Genomic DNA, 16,989 nt, shown 5'->3' on the forward strand with positions numbered 1-16,989 from the left:
CAAGTGCAGTTCTTAAAGTGGCATGATCTGTGTTTGATCGTCCAGTTAGTTCCTGATGTATGAAATGTGAGGCTGGATGAACACAGCAGGCCCAGCAGCATCTCAGGAGCACAAAAGCTGACGTTTCGGGCCTAGACCCTTCATCAGAGAGGGGGATGGGGAGAGAGTTCTGGAATAAATAGGGAGAGAGGGGGAGGCGGACCGAAGATGGAGAGAAAGGAAGATAGGTGGAGAGGAGAGTATAGGTGGGGAGGTAGGGAGGGGATAGGTCAGTCCAGGGAAGACGGACAGGTCAAGGAGGCGGGATGAGGTTAGTAGGTAGGAGATGGAGGTGCGGCTTGGGGTGGGAGGAAGGGATGGGTGAGAGGAAGAACAAGTTAGGGAGGCAGAGACAGGTTGGACTGGTTTTGGGATGCAATGGGGGGGAAGGGGTCGAACTGGGCTGGTTTTGGGATGCACTGGGGGAAGGGGAGATTTTGAAGCTGGTGAAGTCCACATTGATACCATTGGGCTGCAGGGTTCCCAATCGGAATGTGAGTTGCTGTTCCTGCAACCTTCGGGTGGCATCATTGTGGCACTGCAGGAGGCCCATGATGGACATGTCATCTAAAGAATGGGAGGGAGATTGGAAATGGTTTGCGACTGGGAGGTGCAGTTGTTTATTGCGAACCGAGCGGAGGTGTTCTGCAAAGCGGTCCCCAAGCCTACGCTTGGTTTCCCCAGTGTAGAGGAAGCCACAACGGGTACAATGGTTGCAGTATACCACATTGGCAGATGTACCTCTGCTTAATGTGGAAAGTCATCTTGGGGCCTGGGATAGGGGTGAGGGAGGAGGTGTGGGGGCAAGTGTAGCATTTCTTGCGGTTGCAGGGCAAGGTGCCGGGTGTGGTGGGGTTGGAGGGCAGTGTGGAGCAAACAAGGGAGTCACGGAGAGAGTGGTCTCTCCGGAAAGCAGACAGGGGTGGGGATGGAAAAATGTCTTGGGTGGTGGGGTCGGATTGTAGATGGCGGAAGTGTCGGAGGATGATGCGTTGTATCCGGAGGTTAGTGGGGTGGTGTGTGAGAACGAGGGGGATCCTCTTGGGGCGGTTGTGGCGGGAGCGGGGTGTGAGGAATGTGATGCGGGAAATGCGGGAGACGCGGTCAAGGGCATTCTCGACCACTGTGGGGGGGAAAGTTGCAGTCCTTGAAGAACTTGGACATCTGGGATGTGCGGGAGTGGAATGCCTCATTGTGGGAGCAGATGCGGCGGAGGCGGAGGAGTTGGGAATAGGGGATGGAATTTGTGCTCCTGAGATGCTGCTAGGCCTGCTGTGTTCATGCAGCTTCACATTTCATTATCTTGGGAACTGCAGATGTTGGAGACTCCATTATCACTAGTTCCTGATGTGTGTCTTGTTACTTTGGGGAAAATGCCGAGCAAAACTGTGCTTCCTCAGAGGAGGGAACTGACTTTCGGGTGATTCCTGTCACCTGGATGTTGATGATGGCCAGCACAGCCTTGGCCATGATTGGTATCCCTATATTTACTGCCACTGATGTGCTAAGGAAACCAGTGAAAGGGAAAGAAAAAGAAAAACATCATGGAACAGTTATGCTTGCAAACATAATCCATGCAGTAAGTAGTTTTAAAATTTGCTGTTAATACAAGCATATTGTGAATTTTCCAAAGATAAATTGAACACACAGTTTTAAAAAAAATGTGACTGGTCTCTGCCCAAACTTAAAAGATCTTCTCATAAAGTTGCATTCATGTTCATTTAACAAAGTTCTTATGCTTTCAGTCCAGTTTACAGATCTATAAATGGCCCCTCTGAATCTCACCTCCCTTTCCCATCTCTTCAAAAGCTGCAACTGGTACTGAGTCTGAATTGCCACCGACATCTCTCAATAACGTGCAGCCATTTCTAGTCACTCCCAGCACAACACAAAGCTGATTTGAATTGTGCCTTTTCTTGAACGTTGCAGTTCTTCACTCTTCAAGCTGCAGGCATCTGTAGTGCTGTTTCTCATGGTTATCAGTAGTGTCACTCCTTTGCAGTCATGTGAACTTTGCAGCCCCATCTCAGAACAATCGAGGTATGCAAAAAGTTTGGGATCATTATTTTAGCAATTTCATTTTTTTACTTAAAACATTTGTATTTAGCTTATTTAGATCTGTAAATTCAAGACAGACTGACTGTTACGTTGGACAGTAGTGAATATGAAGAACAGGTACCTTTTGATGTTCATTTATTCGACTCAAGCCTTGTTCAAAGGTGTAATGTTAATGTCTGCACCATTAATTTCACATCCCTTTGAATCCAGACAACTGTTTCCCCTTCCTGCTAACTGTTATCAGTCCTTATTGTCACTCTAAATAAATCTGGTCTTTAAAAAATTTAAATGCTGAAGGACACTGCCATTAAGTTCCATTTTAGTTATTGAAATGAAATCAAATTCTAAAGCATTTGTTACACTGGGTATCTGTAAATATAAAACACTATTTGAGCAAGTATGAAATTCAAATATTTCCACGAATGACAGCATGTGCTTCTAAGATTCAGTCAGAGAATATGTCAGAACTGTTGTGGAAAGTCCCAAAATTATAACTGATCAAGGACAAATTACTCAATGTATAACAAACCACGGTGATGTTTTGTAGCAGTGGTTTGATGGTCCTCCTTTAAATCTAGCCACAACACACAGAGTTTCAAAATTGTGTACAGTTGAGTTCCCCAGCCAGGATAAATGTTCAATGAATAATTGCAAATGGATTTGAAATCTCAGAGAGACAATCATTTCAGTTATATATTATGATATTTTGATGTAAACCGTTTATTCAAACCTTCAAATGTTTGGAGAATATATAAATGCCAGTATTAATATCGATGTAGTATAAATACACATTAAAAAAGCACTAGTTAGTACATTTACAGGGTGATAAACAAATGATCATGGAGCACCCTTTCTTTTCCAGTGCTTAACACCAAAATTGCAATATAAAATTTAAGCTGCTACATGAAGCTTGTAAAGATGCAATATCCATTTGCAGTAAATCTTAATGACTGTCTAATTTTAAGAATTTTTTTTTCAGCTAAATTCATTCAAATAGGATTCACGTAGCCCAATGTGTTAGAACAGCAAAGCGCACAGTTCATAAAGCGACATGATCTGTGTTTGATCCTCCAGTCAGTTCCTGATATCTGTCATATTACTTTGGGAAAATGGAAGACATTCAAAGAAATGTTATGTTCAGTGTCTGCTTAAATCACCTACTTTGTGACTTGGCGTGGTCTTCTCTCTGTAATTCTCTTGTTGTAATCATTTCTCTCATATTAAGACTGAAAGTCATACTGGAAAGAATACCTCATTCATATCTGACTATTATTTTCCTTCATGTGAGAAGTTCGATAACATAGAATGCAGATTGCTGGACCAAAAATAGTAAATATAATGGTGAATACAATGGTTTTTCCCATTTGCTTTGTAGAATTTATAAACACTTTAAGCTTTCTGAACCGTCAGCTTTATTTGTTAATTAACTGGAGTTTGAAAGAATGAGAGGGAGTTATTGAAGTAGAAGATCATGAACGAGCTTGACAGGTGGGTTGTGAATCAATTTGGCCCTTTATAGGGGAGATTGGAACCAGGCAACATTTAAACACTTAACAGCAGTTTAAAAAGGGTGTCACAATTAGATCTGAGATGGGGAGAATTTTTTTTCTGTGAAGTGTTGTGTATCTGTGTAGTTCTGTTCCCTTGAGCATGGCGGAGGGGAATGTTCATCAAAATGTTTTTAAAGCAGAGATAGATGGATTTTTTCCCCCAGCAAGCGTGTCAACAGTTATTTGGGGTAGACCGAAATCAAAGGTTATCTGGCATAGACAAAAATGTGGAATTGAGGCCAGTCATGATCTTAGTGAATGGTACGGCAGGTTCAAGGGCTCGACTGGCCTGCTGCTCATAATTTGTACAAACTCTCCAAGCACTACAAGTAATGAGAATCCCTACACTAAGGCTCAACAACCTTGGGAACAAGAAGAGTAAATTTTAAAATTGAGGACCAAGCCTTAAGTGCTTTTGCTCAAATGCCAATAATAATGAAAAATGAGATCGTAATACTTCTCGGCTCAAGTGGTGTGCCTTTTGGTAAATGGTGTCAAGATTTGACCTTTGAATTTCTCGTTGTAATTGAGTCACAAAGAGAGACCAGTCAAATTTGGGATGAAAGCGAACACGTCAGTCCATTTATTTTGAAGTAGATTTTCATTTTCTGTTTTTAATCTTCCTTGTAGCCAGATCATTTTCCCTAATTATGCATTTTCAATTTAAATTCAGATGCAAATCATAAAATAAAGTCTCAACTTTAATGTTCAGCACAGTATTACTGGTGAATGTTGCAACACAGTTTTAAAAAGGGGTGTCCCCTTATAAAGGAAATGGGGTGGATTTCTTTCTATATAATGTCATCTGTGTAATTCTCTTCCCTTGAGACCGGTGGGGGAAGATAATATTTTGACAGAAAACAGACTCAAAAGGCCACAGTTAGTTTCTTTATGATGTGAATGTCTGCATCTTGGAGTGACTTTTGTAATTAGCAAGAACGCAACAAATTACCATTAAACGATTATTCGTAGTACCGCAAAATAGTGGAACTGTAACTTACAGTAGTTGATCCAAGAAACTTTTTGAAAACTATTAAATTAGCGATTTTGCGATTTTTAAAAAAAATACAAGTTATTGCCGCTATCTGTATAAAATGGAAACTCCATTGCCAGGGTGAAGATGAGATTTCTGGAATCCTTTTCAAATCCTTTTCATGTTTAGACAGCTCCTTTCTCACAATTGATAATGAGAAAAATTAGGTTTGATTGTTCAACGTCAGAAGTCACACAAGGTTGCCAACCCCTGGACCAGATACTTGAAGACCCATCAAACCTACATAAACTTGTCTATTTACAGAGAAATACTTAGGTTAGTGTGAAATTTCTTAGCATGGTACAGACCAGTACTCATTGATGGATTTTTGATACCGAATTAAATGAAGTGCTGTGAAAGTCATTTTTCTTTTCAGAAAGACATTCAAAAACCACAAGAAAAGTCATAAGTAATTTGGCTAAACATTTTGATAGCAGGTGGCTTGTTGACCCCCCCCCCCCGCCATGTGATGTCATATTGAGCAATACTGACCATGAAGCTCTTTAATTACTGACATTAATATTAAACATAAATTCCACTTCATGAAATTTGCATAATAGTTGGTACTGCTTGCTTATTTGAAAAGTTTGGGATTCTCTAGCTGTTTGCATTTGTTTGGTTTGAGGTGAGTACATTGCTTTACGTTGCCAATCTGCCAGCATCCTCAACATCTTTGCTTCATCCCCTGTTTTTCCCCTTTAGCCATGCAGTTAGTTTCTTTGGATGTTGGTCTGAATAGTGTGCCTCCATCAGACTTGCAGACAGTGCATTCCAGATTCTAACGACACTCTGCTTAAAAGTAATATTCCTGTGTCACCATTTCTTCTTTTGCCAGTTACCTTGAATCATGGACCTTCCATCATAAAAGCAGTTTTCTCTTTCTATTGTGTCTCGGCCTCTGTTGTTTTGGCTCTCTCTAACAAATCTCCGAAGTAGAATAGCTCCAGTTTCCCTAATCTAATCACTTCGATCCTTCATCCCTGGAATCACTTCTATCAGTCTTTACTACATCTTCTCTGATGCCTTCCTTCCTAAAATGTGACATTCACATCTGGACATGATACTCCAGTTGAGGCCAAACCACTATTTTATAAAAGTTCTTCATGACTTCCTTGCTTTACTACTCAGTGCCCCTGTTTTTAAAGTCGAGGGACCCATTATTAATTGCTGTCTCATTCTGACTTGCCATCTTTGATGATTTATGCACATGTACCCAGAGGCGTTTGCATCCTCTATTCTGCCAAAAATGTTGGCCCGTTTCTGTAGTCTGAATTTGTTCACTTGAAGTTTAATCTCTACCTTCCTCACAGCTCACAAAACTTCCTAAGTTTTATGTAATCTGCAACTTTTCAAATTGTGCCTTGCTGTCAAGTGGCTTTATTAGTACAGCATAGGAAAAGTAGTGGTTCTCACACCAATGCCTTGGGAGCCCCACTGTGTACCTTCCTCTTGTCTGAAAAACAATTGTTCCTCACTACGGTTTCCTGTCACTCAGCCAACTTTGTGTCCTTGCTGTTCCCGCCTCCTTTATTTCTTGGGCTTTAACTTGCTTACAGACTTGTTATGAAGCATTCCATTCCTGTCTTTTGAATTCCACGTATACCACATCAACCATATTATTCTCCCTTTATCAACCGTCTTTGTTGTCTCATCAAAAACTCAATCACATTAATTAGTGATTTTTTTCTGCAAGAAATTTCCTGAATTAATCCATATTTGTTAACTTTGTCCAAAATAATGATTTTTTAAAGGCATTCCCACAACTGAAGTTGAACTGACTGGTCCATAGTCACTGGGCTTCTTCCAGGCATTTTTTGAACAAGGGTGCAACATTTGCAGTTTTAGGTTCATCTGCTGCCATCCCTAGACCTGAAGAGGACTGGAAGGTTTTGAAATTTCCACTTCAGATATTCTCAGAGGCATCTTATCTGGTGCAGGTGACCTAAGTGCAGCCAATCTATCCAACACCTTTTCATTAAAATCAATTTGTAGCATGTCCAGTGTTGCAACTACCTCCTGTTTCCCTATGACTTTAGCAACATTTTATTCCTTGGAAAAGACCAATGCAAAGTACTTATGAAAGTAGAAGGCAAATACATATGTAACCAGAGATAATGGAAACTGCAGATGCTGGAGAATCCAAGATAACAAAGTGTGGGGCTGGATGAACACAGCAGGCCAAGCAGCATCTTAGGAGCACAAAAGCTGACGTTTCGGGCCTAGACCCTTCATCAGAAAAGCTTTTCTGGTGAAGGGTCTAGGCCCGAAACGTCAGCTTTTGTGCTCCTGAGGTGCTGCTTGGCCTGCTGTGTTCATCCAGCCTCACACTTTGTTACATATGTAAATCCCCATTTTACTTCCATATCAGGTCCACTCATCATCTTACCAGCCTTATGTTATCAAATACCTTTAGAAGATTTTAGGATTCCCATTTATGTTGGTTGCTAATCTCTTTTACTCTCTCTTCGCTTTTTTTCTTTTTTGATATTCAGCCTGCTTCTCAACATTATTATCTCCCTGTTATCTGTCATATGCACCCCTTTTTCTAACCCTTTATCTTCCTCAATCTTCTTTTGTTATCCAGTCAGTTGTGGTTTTAGTTTGACCAACCTAGATTGTACCCAAAGTATTTCTGCTTCAAATGCAAACCATTATTCACTGTTTGCTGCCAATCTATGATTTTGATTTGTTGAGGTGATAATGTAGTGGTATTGTCACTGGACTGGTAGTGCACGGACCCAGGAGTTTGTTTCAAATCCCACCACAGCCGATCATGAAAGTTGAACTCAGTAACCAGAAAAAACCTGGAATTAAAAGTCCAGTTGTGCTCATTGAGTCATTGTAGATTTTTGTGAAATACTAGCTGGTTCACTAACCTCATTTAGGAAAGTAAAACTGCCATTCTTATCTGGTCTGATACATCACCTACAGACTCCACACCCACAGCAACATGGTTAAGTTTTAACTGCCTGTACAAGCCACTCAGTTCAAGGGCAACTAGGGGTGGGAAATAAATGCTGGCCCAGCCAGGGACACCAGTTGAATAAACTTAAACAATACTGAGTCAAATCTCTTCTCATTCCGTTAAAGTTAGCCCTCCAATAATTAATTAATTATTATTATTGCTTTTTGCCCTTTTCCACAACCACCTTCAACTTCATGATACTATCACTGTCCTCAACTGTCCCTCTTCTAACACTTAATAACAAAACCAAAAGAACTGCAGATGCTGGAAACGTGAAATGAAAACAGAAACTGCTGCAAAATCTCAGCAGGTCTGGCAGCATCTGTGGAGAGAAATCAGACTTAACGTTTCAGGTCCAGTGACTCTTCTTCAGAACTTCAGAACCAGTTCTGAAGAAGTGTCACTGGACCTGAAATGTTAATGTTAACTCTGATTTCTCTCCACAGATTCTTCCAGATCTGCTGAGATTTTCCAGCAGTTTCTGTTTTTGCCCTTCTGACACTTAATCGTCTTGACCTTTTTCCCAGAACTAGATCCTTAATGCCAGAAATGCACTGATTGAGAACATATTCCTGAATATATTTTAGCAATGTTTCTCTCTCTCTCTATTCTCCATTACTGTCCCAGAATATATATGAACATTGGAGCCTTGTATTATTGCTGCTCTAATTCTTGCACCTCTCTGTAATTTCCTTGCAAATTTGTTGCTCTATACCTTGCCTCTGGTTGATTGCCAATGGAATATATCCAGTAATGTGATAATATCTCTATTGTTTCTCATCTCAAACCAAATAGATTTTATCCCTGATTACTTTAGGATTACTTTAGGTTACATAAATCTCCTGATTCAGAATACTACCACTGGATTAATGGAACAGAAGTCACTGAACAGCAATTATTTCAATTGATTTAATAAAATAATGTGGGAAAGATTACACCTGTGGTCTTAGGTGGGAAGAGCAGAAACATAGACTACTTTCTAAAAGATCATAGGCTGAAGATTTCTGAAGCTTAAAGAGACTTGGGAGGCCTGATTCAGGATTCTCTTTAAGGTAACTTGCAGATTCACCTAGCACTTAGGAAGACATATGCAATGATATTATTTATTTCAAGAAGACTAAAATACAAGAGCTGCAATGCACAGTTGATGCTGTACAAAACTCCGGTCAGACTGCATTAGGAATGTGATGACCAATTTGGGCCCCATATCTCAGGAAGGATGTGCTGGCTTTGGAGGGGTCAAGAGGAGGTTTACAAGAACAATCCCAAGGATGAATGGCTTGTTATGAGGAGCAGTTAAGGACTCTGAGTCTGTACCCGTTGGAATTCAGAATGACGAAGGGGAATCTGATTGAAACTTGGGGAATGCTGAGAGGCGTGCATAGGGTGGATGCAGGAATGATATTTCTAGCAGTGGGAGGGACCAGGATCTGAGGACATGGCCTCAGAGAAGGGACCTCCCTTTAGAACTGAGATGAGGAAGAATTTCTTCAGCCAGAGAGTAGAGAATCTGTGGAACTTACTACTGCAGAAGGCTGTGGCGTCCAAGTCATTGAGTGTCTTTAAGATAGAGATTGGTAGATTTTTGATAAGTACCAAGGGTTATGGAGAGAGTGGTGTTGAGAATATTTCTGTAAAACAGATTCAAAGGGCCACAGTTTGCCCTAGCTGGTCTTATAATTGATTCAGTACGGCCGCACACACTCCAATTTGCCTTCATTTTGCAACCTCCATTCTGTAAATGCATTTGCTGCCAGTGTATTAGCTTCTGACTATTTGCAATGCTCAAATGGTTGCTCATTTATGTTCAGCCAGAACCCACAATTGATGATGAGGCACTTAACACCACAACATTTCTGTGATCTTTATTTCTTCACCATTTAACCAACCCTCCTTTCCTACTGTAGTCTGGCCTGTGGGTGCTTGATGCCCTTTCCCTATTCTTGGATTTGGATTGGAAAAGAAGTGCATTGCCTGATACATTAAATGCCTGTAGTAGTACTATACGTGGTTAGTTAGCCTCAACACTTTTTGTCGTTTTGTGACTTTGTTCTTAAAATTGCTGCTCAGATAAATATGTATTAAGTATCACTGCTCAGTGTTTCTTATCATAAAGTCGAGCACTTAAAGGCTTTGTGACTCGCATTTATATCATATTTGTCAAAAGCTGCTGTTAGAATAGACAGGAAGGTGTGTAGCATGGCCTGAACCATCAACAGGTGAGAATGTGAGGAAGTTAAGGTAAGTGAATAGTGTAGCAAACAGTTTTAGGTTGCCTTATTAGTAAAATAGCTCACAGGTCTGAATCAGCCATATGGATGTTCAAAACGTGTTAGAATTAATGTCATGCCTTTTGGTCATTAGTTTTATGATGTAACATATATGCCAAGATGAAAAATGGTACTACTTAAATGTGTAAGTACTGTTCCATAGACATTTAGTGTACAGGTTCAATGTGTATTGCTGACATTCCGGCTACTAACGTTGTGACAGATTGTCCTTTATTTTGCCCTGAATGTAACTGTTTAAATGATTCCTGAAAGGGATCTACTGGTATCGGATCTATATGCATGTTGTAAAAGTGCAGTGAGCAAAGTAGCTAGTTACTGCTGCAGCCTTGCCTTACCTAAGCAAAAGTAGCCGTGAAGAATTGTTAGCATTGAGATTGAGCGCGTGGTAAATCTGTAATCCTGGAAACATGACCTGCATGATCCTATATTAACCTTTAACTGAATTGCTATTAATTATGAAACTTAGGGAATACTGAGAAGCATGGCTAGAGTGGATGTAGAAATGATATTTCCATGAGCAGGAGAGAATAAATCTGAGGACAACTCTTTATAACTGAGATGAGGAGGAATTTCTTCAGTCAGAGAGTGGTGAATCTGTGGAACTTATTGTCAGAGAAGGCCTTAGAGGCCAAGTCAGTGAGTATTTTTAAGTCAGAGATAGATATTTCCTTTATTAGGAAGGGGATCAAAGATTATGGGGAGAATGCAGGAGGCTAGGAAGAGATGAATTTTAATTCTTCAATCAGATGTTCTAGCTAAGAGGTATTATTGAGGCATGTGATTTAAAATATGTAAAACTGCAAACGTTAATTCAACAATATGTATTCCAAGATGGCATCAATCTTTTGTTATTTAAATGAAAAATTGTCAATATATTTGGGAGATTTCAACCACTGACAGTAAAGTGAAATTACGTTTTGTTGCAAATCTTATTTTTTTTAAAAAATGCCCTACTTTAAAATAGACTAACAGGCATTCTAAAGTCAAATACTTTGGTTGCCAGAAAGATGAAACAAAGACAGAAAGTACTGGACTTATTTGTAGGTCAGACAACATCTGTGGAAAGAGGAACAAAATTAATATTTCTGGCTGTTGACCTTTCATCAGAATTCCAGTTCTGATAAAAGTATTTGACCTCAAACACCAATTCCATTACTGTTTCTACTGATGTTCCCTGATCTACTGAGTATTTCCAGCATTACTTGTTTTATAATAACAATTCCACACTTTCAATTCAAGGAAAGCTGTAATGTTGCATCTAGTGCTGCTAGATAAACTAATGTAACCCATTACTGTTGAAGCAGGTGTATATCTGAATCCAAATCTGTCGTTATACTTCATTTTTTGCTTAGGCAGTTGAAGAGTGATGCATGGAAACGTTAGTTAATTTCCCCCTCTTGCCTCACTTAACCCCACTGTGACACAGATGCACTCGTATATGCACACACATGCAAACTCATACATTAAGGTTATATTGAAGTGGATGCCAAACCCCTTGTTACAATTAACACATTCAGCACAGATTGGCTGGAGACTGCTAGATCTCACTGACTTCTACACCTTAGCTCTATACTGTAAATTTGTTTTAAAGACCAAAAAAATCCCACTCCTCAATCTGTCCCACACAGTTCTGTCAAGAGACAATTTCTAGCATCCGTAATGGCTCAACCGTTGGATTGTGTGGCAAGTAGTCAATCATAACTTCCACGTCCAGGCATATTCTACTCATTTCCTTATTTTTGGAAGACAGTTGTATTTTAGCTCCCTTGCAGACCTCAAAACTCAAGAAGATTCCAAACTTTGCATCCAGTACTACATGAGGAACTCTGTTGCAGTTGAGATAGACTTACATCAATGTCAGGCAGGATCAGAACTCAAACTCATGAATCTGCAGCCTCTTGTTTGCTGAGTTTGTTCATATGATTAAACTTGCACTGCTAACTTCACTGGACAAGTAGATACAGTTCACAATGAACCCTCGATGTTTGACAGTCTGATTAGCCACACACAATTTAAAATAATATTGAACTCAAGTCATGTCCCAGTTTTATTGCAGTAAATTATGAAGGAAGATTTGCTGATTAAAACCATTCAGGTAAGTTGCAAGTCAGTTATTACACTATCATTTGCTGGACTTGATGTAATTATTCATGAAAAGTGTCTTGGTTGGTTTGATCTTTTGGGAAAATTGCTGGTAGCCCATCTTATATCCTGAATGCAGAGATGCTAGAAATCACACTCGTTTATTGAAGAAAGTTTGTGCACTGAACCTACCTTGAAAGCAAGACAACAGGAGAGATTATGCAATGTGGCAACCTGTGTTAAGAGGGGAAAATGTTAATGTACCCTTCATAAGGAATTCGATAATTTCTGTGATCTTTAATCTGCTAGTCGGGTTCAGATGTATAAGTGTAAAGCAGGGCATTTTGCATTAAGGATTCCCTGATGTTTCACAAATACTGACTCAGACCCTAATCAAACAATGTTCAGTCTGACACACTTGGAAAAGCGGCTTTGACGTTGTTTCAGCCACTTGCATTACAGTATGTATATAAAAAAAAGTTCTGTTTTTGGAACCCAAAGACATTTGTGTAGAGTAGCTCCTGAGCAGGTGGGATTTAAACCCAGGCCTCCTGGCCCAGAGGCAGGAATACTATCACTGCACTACAAGAGCTCTCAATAAAAGTCTTTTAATTGCCTGTAAATTGTCCTGGAAGCAGCTATGAATCAAATTATCTGCAGCCAATTAACAATGGTAAGAAGCACAAGGATATTCATTGTAGATATGTCAGGTATATGCATGCTTTCTCTGTGAACTGAACATGAGATATGCAGAAAATGTGAGTTGATGAATAATCAATGTGACATATACAGGAATTAGTATTGATCGTTACTTTAAATGTCTGTTTTCTCTGATCCATCATTAAATAATATTGATGGCCCATATATCATAGGCAATTAATTACAGAAGTGTGATCATACAGCGGGCTGCCATTTGACTGATCGTGTCTGCATCTGCTGTCCACGTGAGCATGATTACCTAATGTCAACCTTCTGTTTTTTCTCTATACCCTTGCGCAATATTTTTAACCAAATAATCAATAAATATTCTTTTGGGTAGCTCAATCAAATTTGCGTTCACCACAGTTGCAGTCAGTGCATTCCTTACCCTGACTATTCACTGCATGAAAATACTATTGTTCACCTTACAGTTGCAGCTTTTGTAAATCACTTTAAACTTGTACCCTCTGGCTCTTCTTCCTTCTCTTGTAGTACCTTCTTTAAGCTGGGCTAAGGTAATTTGCTTTAGTTGTCAGAACTCAGGCATCCTAAGTGTGTGGCCAGCCAGCGGAATTGGTTTTGGATGATCATGGCCTTGATGCTGGTGCTGTTTGCTACTTCAAGGATAGGGGTGTTTGTTTGCCCGTCCTCCCAACTGATATAGATAACCCATCTCGGATAGCGTGCATGATGCTTCTCAAAGGTTTTGAGGTGATGTCTCTCTTTTGGAGCCAACATGTAAGTGCCATACAAAAGCAAAACATTGAGGCTGCTGGAAATCTGAAACAGAAGCAGAAACTTTTCTGACAGAATCTATACAAGACACTGTCACCTGGCTTAGAACTCTATAACCTGAGACAATACCAGAGAACACCCTGGTATTGCACTGTGTTCTGTAAGTTGACTGCAGTGGTGAGAATCTGTTTTGCGTAATTGCATAGATGTGGCTAATTATTCTATACTTATCCTCTGACAAAGTGCGTGACAAATCCCTTGAATGAATGAAGAAAGCTCTGAATCGTGATCCTTTAAGACATTAAAACTTCTGGACTGATCAACTGTGAACAGACACAAGCCAATCCACTGATTTTCAGGCTCTGCTCTTAGCAAAATGTCAGGCTTCTCTCAGTGCAAACGTTCTGGCATTTGAAACCAATGGCCATGACTTCAAGTGAACTCAGAGACTTGAACAGAAAGTTGACACTGATAAATTCAGCTCGTTATTTACAAAGTACACCATTTTTGGGAATGCCAGTTTTGCACTGAGTTGTTAAACTGTGGCTCCTCTATTTGTGCAGATGTTTGTAAAATATTCCAAGCCATAATTTGATCCAGAGATGGGGAATTACCCTGAATATTCTGGTCAATATTCTCAACTCCCCATTGCATCAAATTATCTGGTCACTACTGTTTGCGGAAGAGTGCAATTGGGCTATGTTCTAAATCTGCATCATGTAGTGTGCTCCAAAAGTGCTTAATTGGTTATAGTATCTCACTGTAACCTTTAATTCCTTACTGCAATTATTCATACAGTGTAGCTTCCAATAACCACCCTCGGCTGATGCTTGTGTTGAAAGTATTATGGATTAAAAAGAGCTTCCATTCTTAGAAAGGGCTGGGGCCTATCGCTTTTACCTATGACATGTCTATGTATGGAAAGAGCAACATAAGTCACTGACAGCATAAGACATCTTTAAGTTATCAGGACATGAGACAATGCTGCAACCTGACCTTGAGAGTTTGTCTATAGAGCAATGAATGTGTGTGAGAGAGATATGAAAGGACATAAGAAAGGTAGTAATGACTCAGAGTTTCGGGGAAACATTTAACTTTTCCCTTCAGGACTTGTACAATGCATTCTGGCCTGGTGTTGTTCAAGATGGCATCTTCAAATGCAGCCTTACTTCAGCAAGTGTGTCGAGTTGCTGGAGGATTTTTGGAATAGTATCAGGGTACAACGACTGCAGTCATATGAAAACCTTGGGATTGCTCTTAATGCAGACTTCAGGAAAGAATTAACTCAAGATACTTGAAATTAAATGTTTTGACAGAGTAAATAAGGAGGGTCTGTTTCTATTGGTAGGTAAGTCAGTGACAAAAAGGCAGAAATTTAGGAGAAATGAGATTTTCTTTCTTATACAAACAGTTATGAATTGAGCGTATTGGCTGATAAGTGGATTGAAAAAGATTCACTAGTAACATTCGAAAGGAAATTGAATGTATATTTGAAAAGGAAAATTATGCACAAGTCTGGATGTGATTGGACAGGTCCTTAAAAGAACTGGTACAGACACGGTGAGCTTTGATGTCGTATGATTCTGTGATGGTATAAGCTTGAAATGCCCTGTTTTAATATACATCAGTTTGTTGTTACAAATGCAGGTGGTATATCATTTTGAATCCTTGGAGACTTTTTTCAGTTTTTTATGCTGTGGTGTACCTGCTTCATGCGCAACAGATTTGATCATTGCTGTTGAACTGAGCTTTGGGAGGAGATCTCGTCCCTGGGTATCAATGAGATCCTGCCTGTGAGGAGTCCGGCTACACAACACGTCCATGTTAACACATTGTGGAAAGCGAAGGGGCTTCACCTGTTGAGTCAGCTGTCCTGGCTACTTACTGGTCCATGACTGCGAAGAAACGAACCATTAAAAATGTTGAATAAATAAGATAAGCTATTTACATGTTGAAAGTGGGGACCTTGAGAATTTGTGAATTTTTCTAATGTATTTCTTTTCAAACATGAAGGCTCAATCATGCTTTATATTAAGAAGAAAAATAAACTTAAACACTTTGAGCACTTGGTATCAACAGGATTATTTTATATCTCTGTGATTTTGTGCATTTAATAATCAATTTAGATATAGGTATTGTACAGAAAACACAATTTGTCTGGCTGTGATCAATATACTGAATTCAGTTTATTTTCAATCCAACAGAGAGGGAATTTGACCCCAACAGACATTGTGGTGTCATGGATCCTGAGACCAAGAAACCTTGTACAAGGTCACTCACATGCAAGGTGTGTGTTTTGCTCAAAATGATTCATTGGCTTTTTGACATTTGCAATGGAATTTTGGAATGTATATAGTTTTGCAGCTTGTTATTGAACGTGTACGTGAATATCAGTGTTATATTCACGTAAATAAAGTTTGAGTTTGAAATCGTTAACAAAGCAAAAGCTACTTCATATCAAAAATGTTTGAAGGTTTCAACAAATGCTGGGGCACACTATTTACAGCTAAGCTAACTAGCTTCATATTTGCAAGTGTCATTTTAATTGTATCTGATGTGTCTTCTATTTGCTTGCTTTTGCACAGACTCATTCACTTAATCATCGGAGAGCGGTACCAGGACGAAGGAAACAATTTGACATTCTTCTTGCTGAACATAAAGCTCGCTCAAAGGAGAAAGAAACTGTAAAAGACAAGGAACACCTACAAGTGTCAAAAGAATCTCATCAGAGTCAATCTATGCCTCCACAAGAGCAAGTTTCAGTATCTTTAACCAACCCTGGTTTGGAGCATAAAGTTACATCACCAGCAAAATCAAGACTGCTGAATACTACCCTTGCCAGGTGAGTTGCAACATGATTTTGCTTGTTTACAATTGTCAACATTGAACTAAATCCTGAGAGTGCAAGCTTTATCCTGCATCATATACATGTATGAGCGTGTGCATGCACGCACTTCTTCTTTCAGTGGTGTTCACAAATTCAGATGTCACATGAGAATCCCAGAATAACATGTATGATTAAGGACAGTGATCTAATCAGGAAAGGGGAAAATCTGCAACACAACAGTGGTATTTCATTTTCTTGCATTGCATGCAGCATATGTATAAAAACTTTTCTTCCATATAACTTTTAATAATGTATTGATTGCAATTAAAAATGTATCCTGTACTAATAGTGTTTTGAGACATTTCCAAAACATCAAAATTTAGAGATGTTTACTTGTACACTCTGTCAAAAAAATTGTCTAAAAGCTGCCATTGGTTGAAAACTGGACATGTGTAGAATATGCAATGCATCAATTATATTTGATTTATTTGGACAGTTTAACTTGATGTTGCACAGGTTATCTGCTCCACTGCCTGCCATCAGTCTGTTTCCATGCTCCAGAGACCCTTGACCACACACAATCCGGTTTGGACTGAACAACCCACTGCCCAAATACACCCAATTCAAAATTAGGCAAAATGCAAAATTTGGCGTATCCTCACTCCCAAATAAACATTCCTGTGTGGCTTAGCCAGTTAAACACTTGAAGT

The 16,989-nt window shown here is 39.5% G+C and overlaps 1 protein-coding gene across 16 annotated transcripts in view; it reads left to right on the forward strand.

Moving 5' to 3' along the window:
• The window catches only part of LOC125460790 (ataxin-7-like protein 1), a 233,447-nt gene that overhangs the window by 177,210 nt on the left and 39,248 nt on the right, over positions 1-16,989 (forward strand). For all 16 annotated transcript variants that reach the window (XM_048548709.2, XM_048548710.2, XM_048548712.2 and 13 more), the window contains 2 exons: positions 15,657-15,739; positions 16,038-16,294. In XM_048548709.2, the coding sequence (XP_048404666.2) occupies positions 15,657-15,739; positions 16,038-16,294 (340 nt within the window). The remainder of the gene's footprint in view (positions 1-15,656; positions 15,740-16,037; positions 16,295-16,989) is intronic.

The sequence above is a fragment of the Stegostoma tigrinum genome, chromosome 18 (genome assembly GCF_030684315.1).
Source record: "Stegostoma tigrinum isolate sSteTig4 chromosome 18, sSteTig4.hap1, whole genome shotgun sequence".
Taxonomy (NCBI): Eukaryota; Metazoa; Chordata; class Chondrichthyes; order Orectolobiformes; family Stegostomatidae; genus Stegostoma; species Stegostoma tigrinum.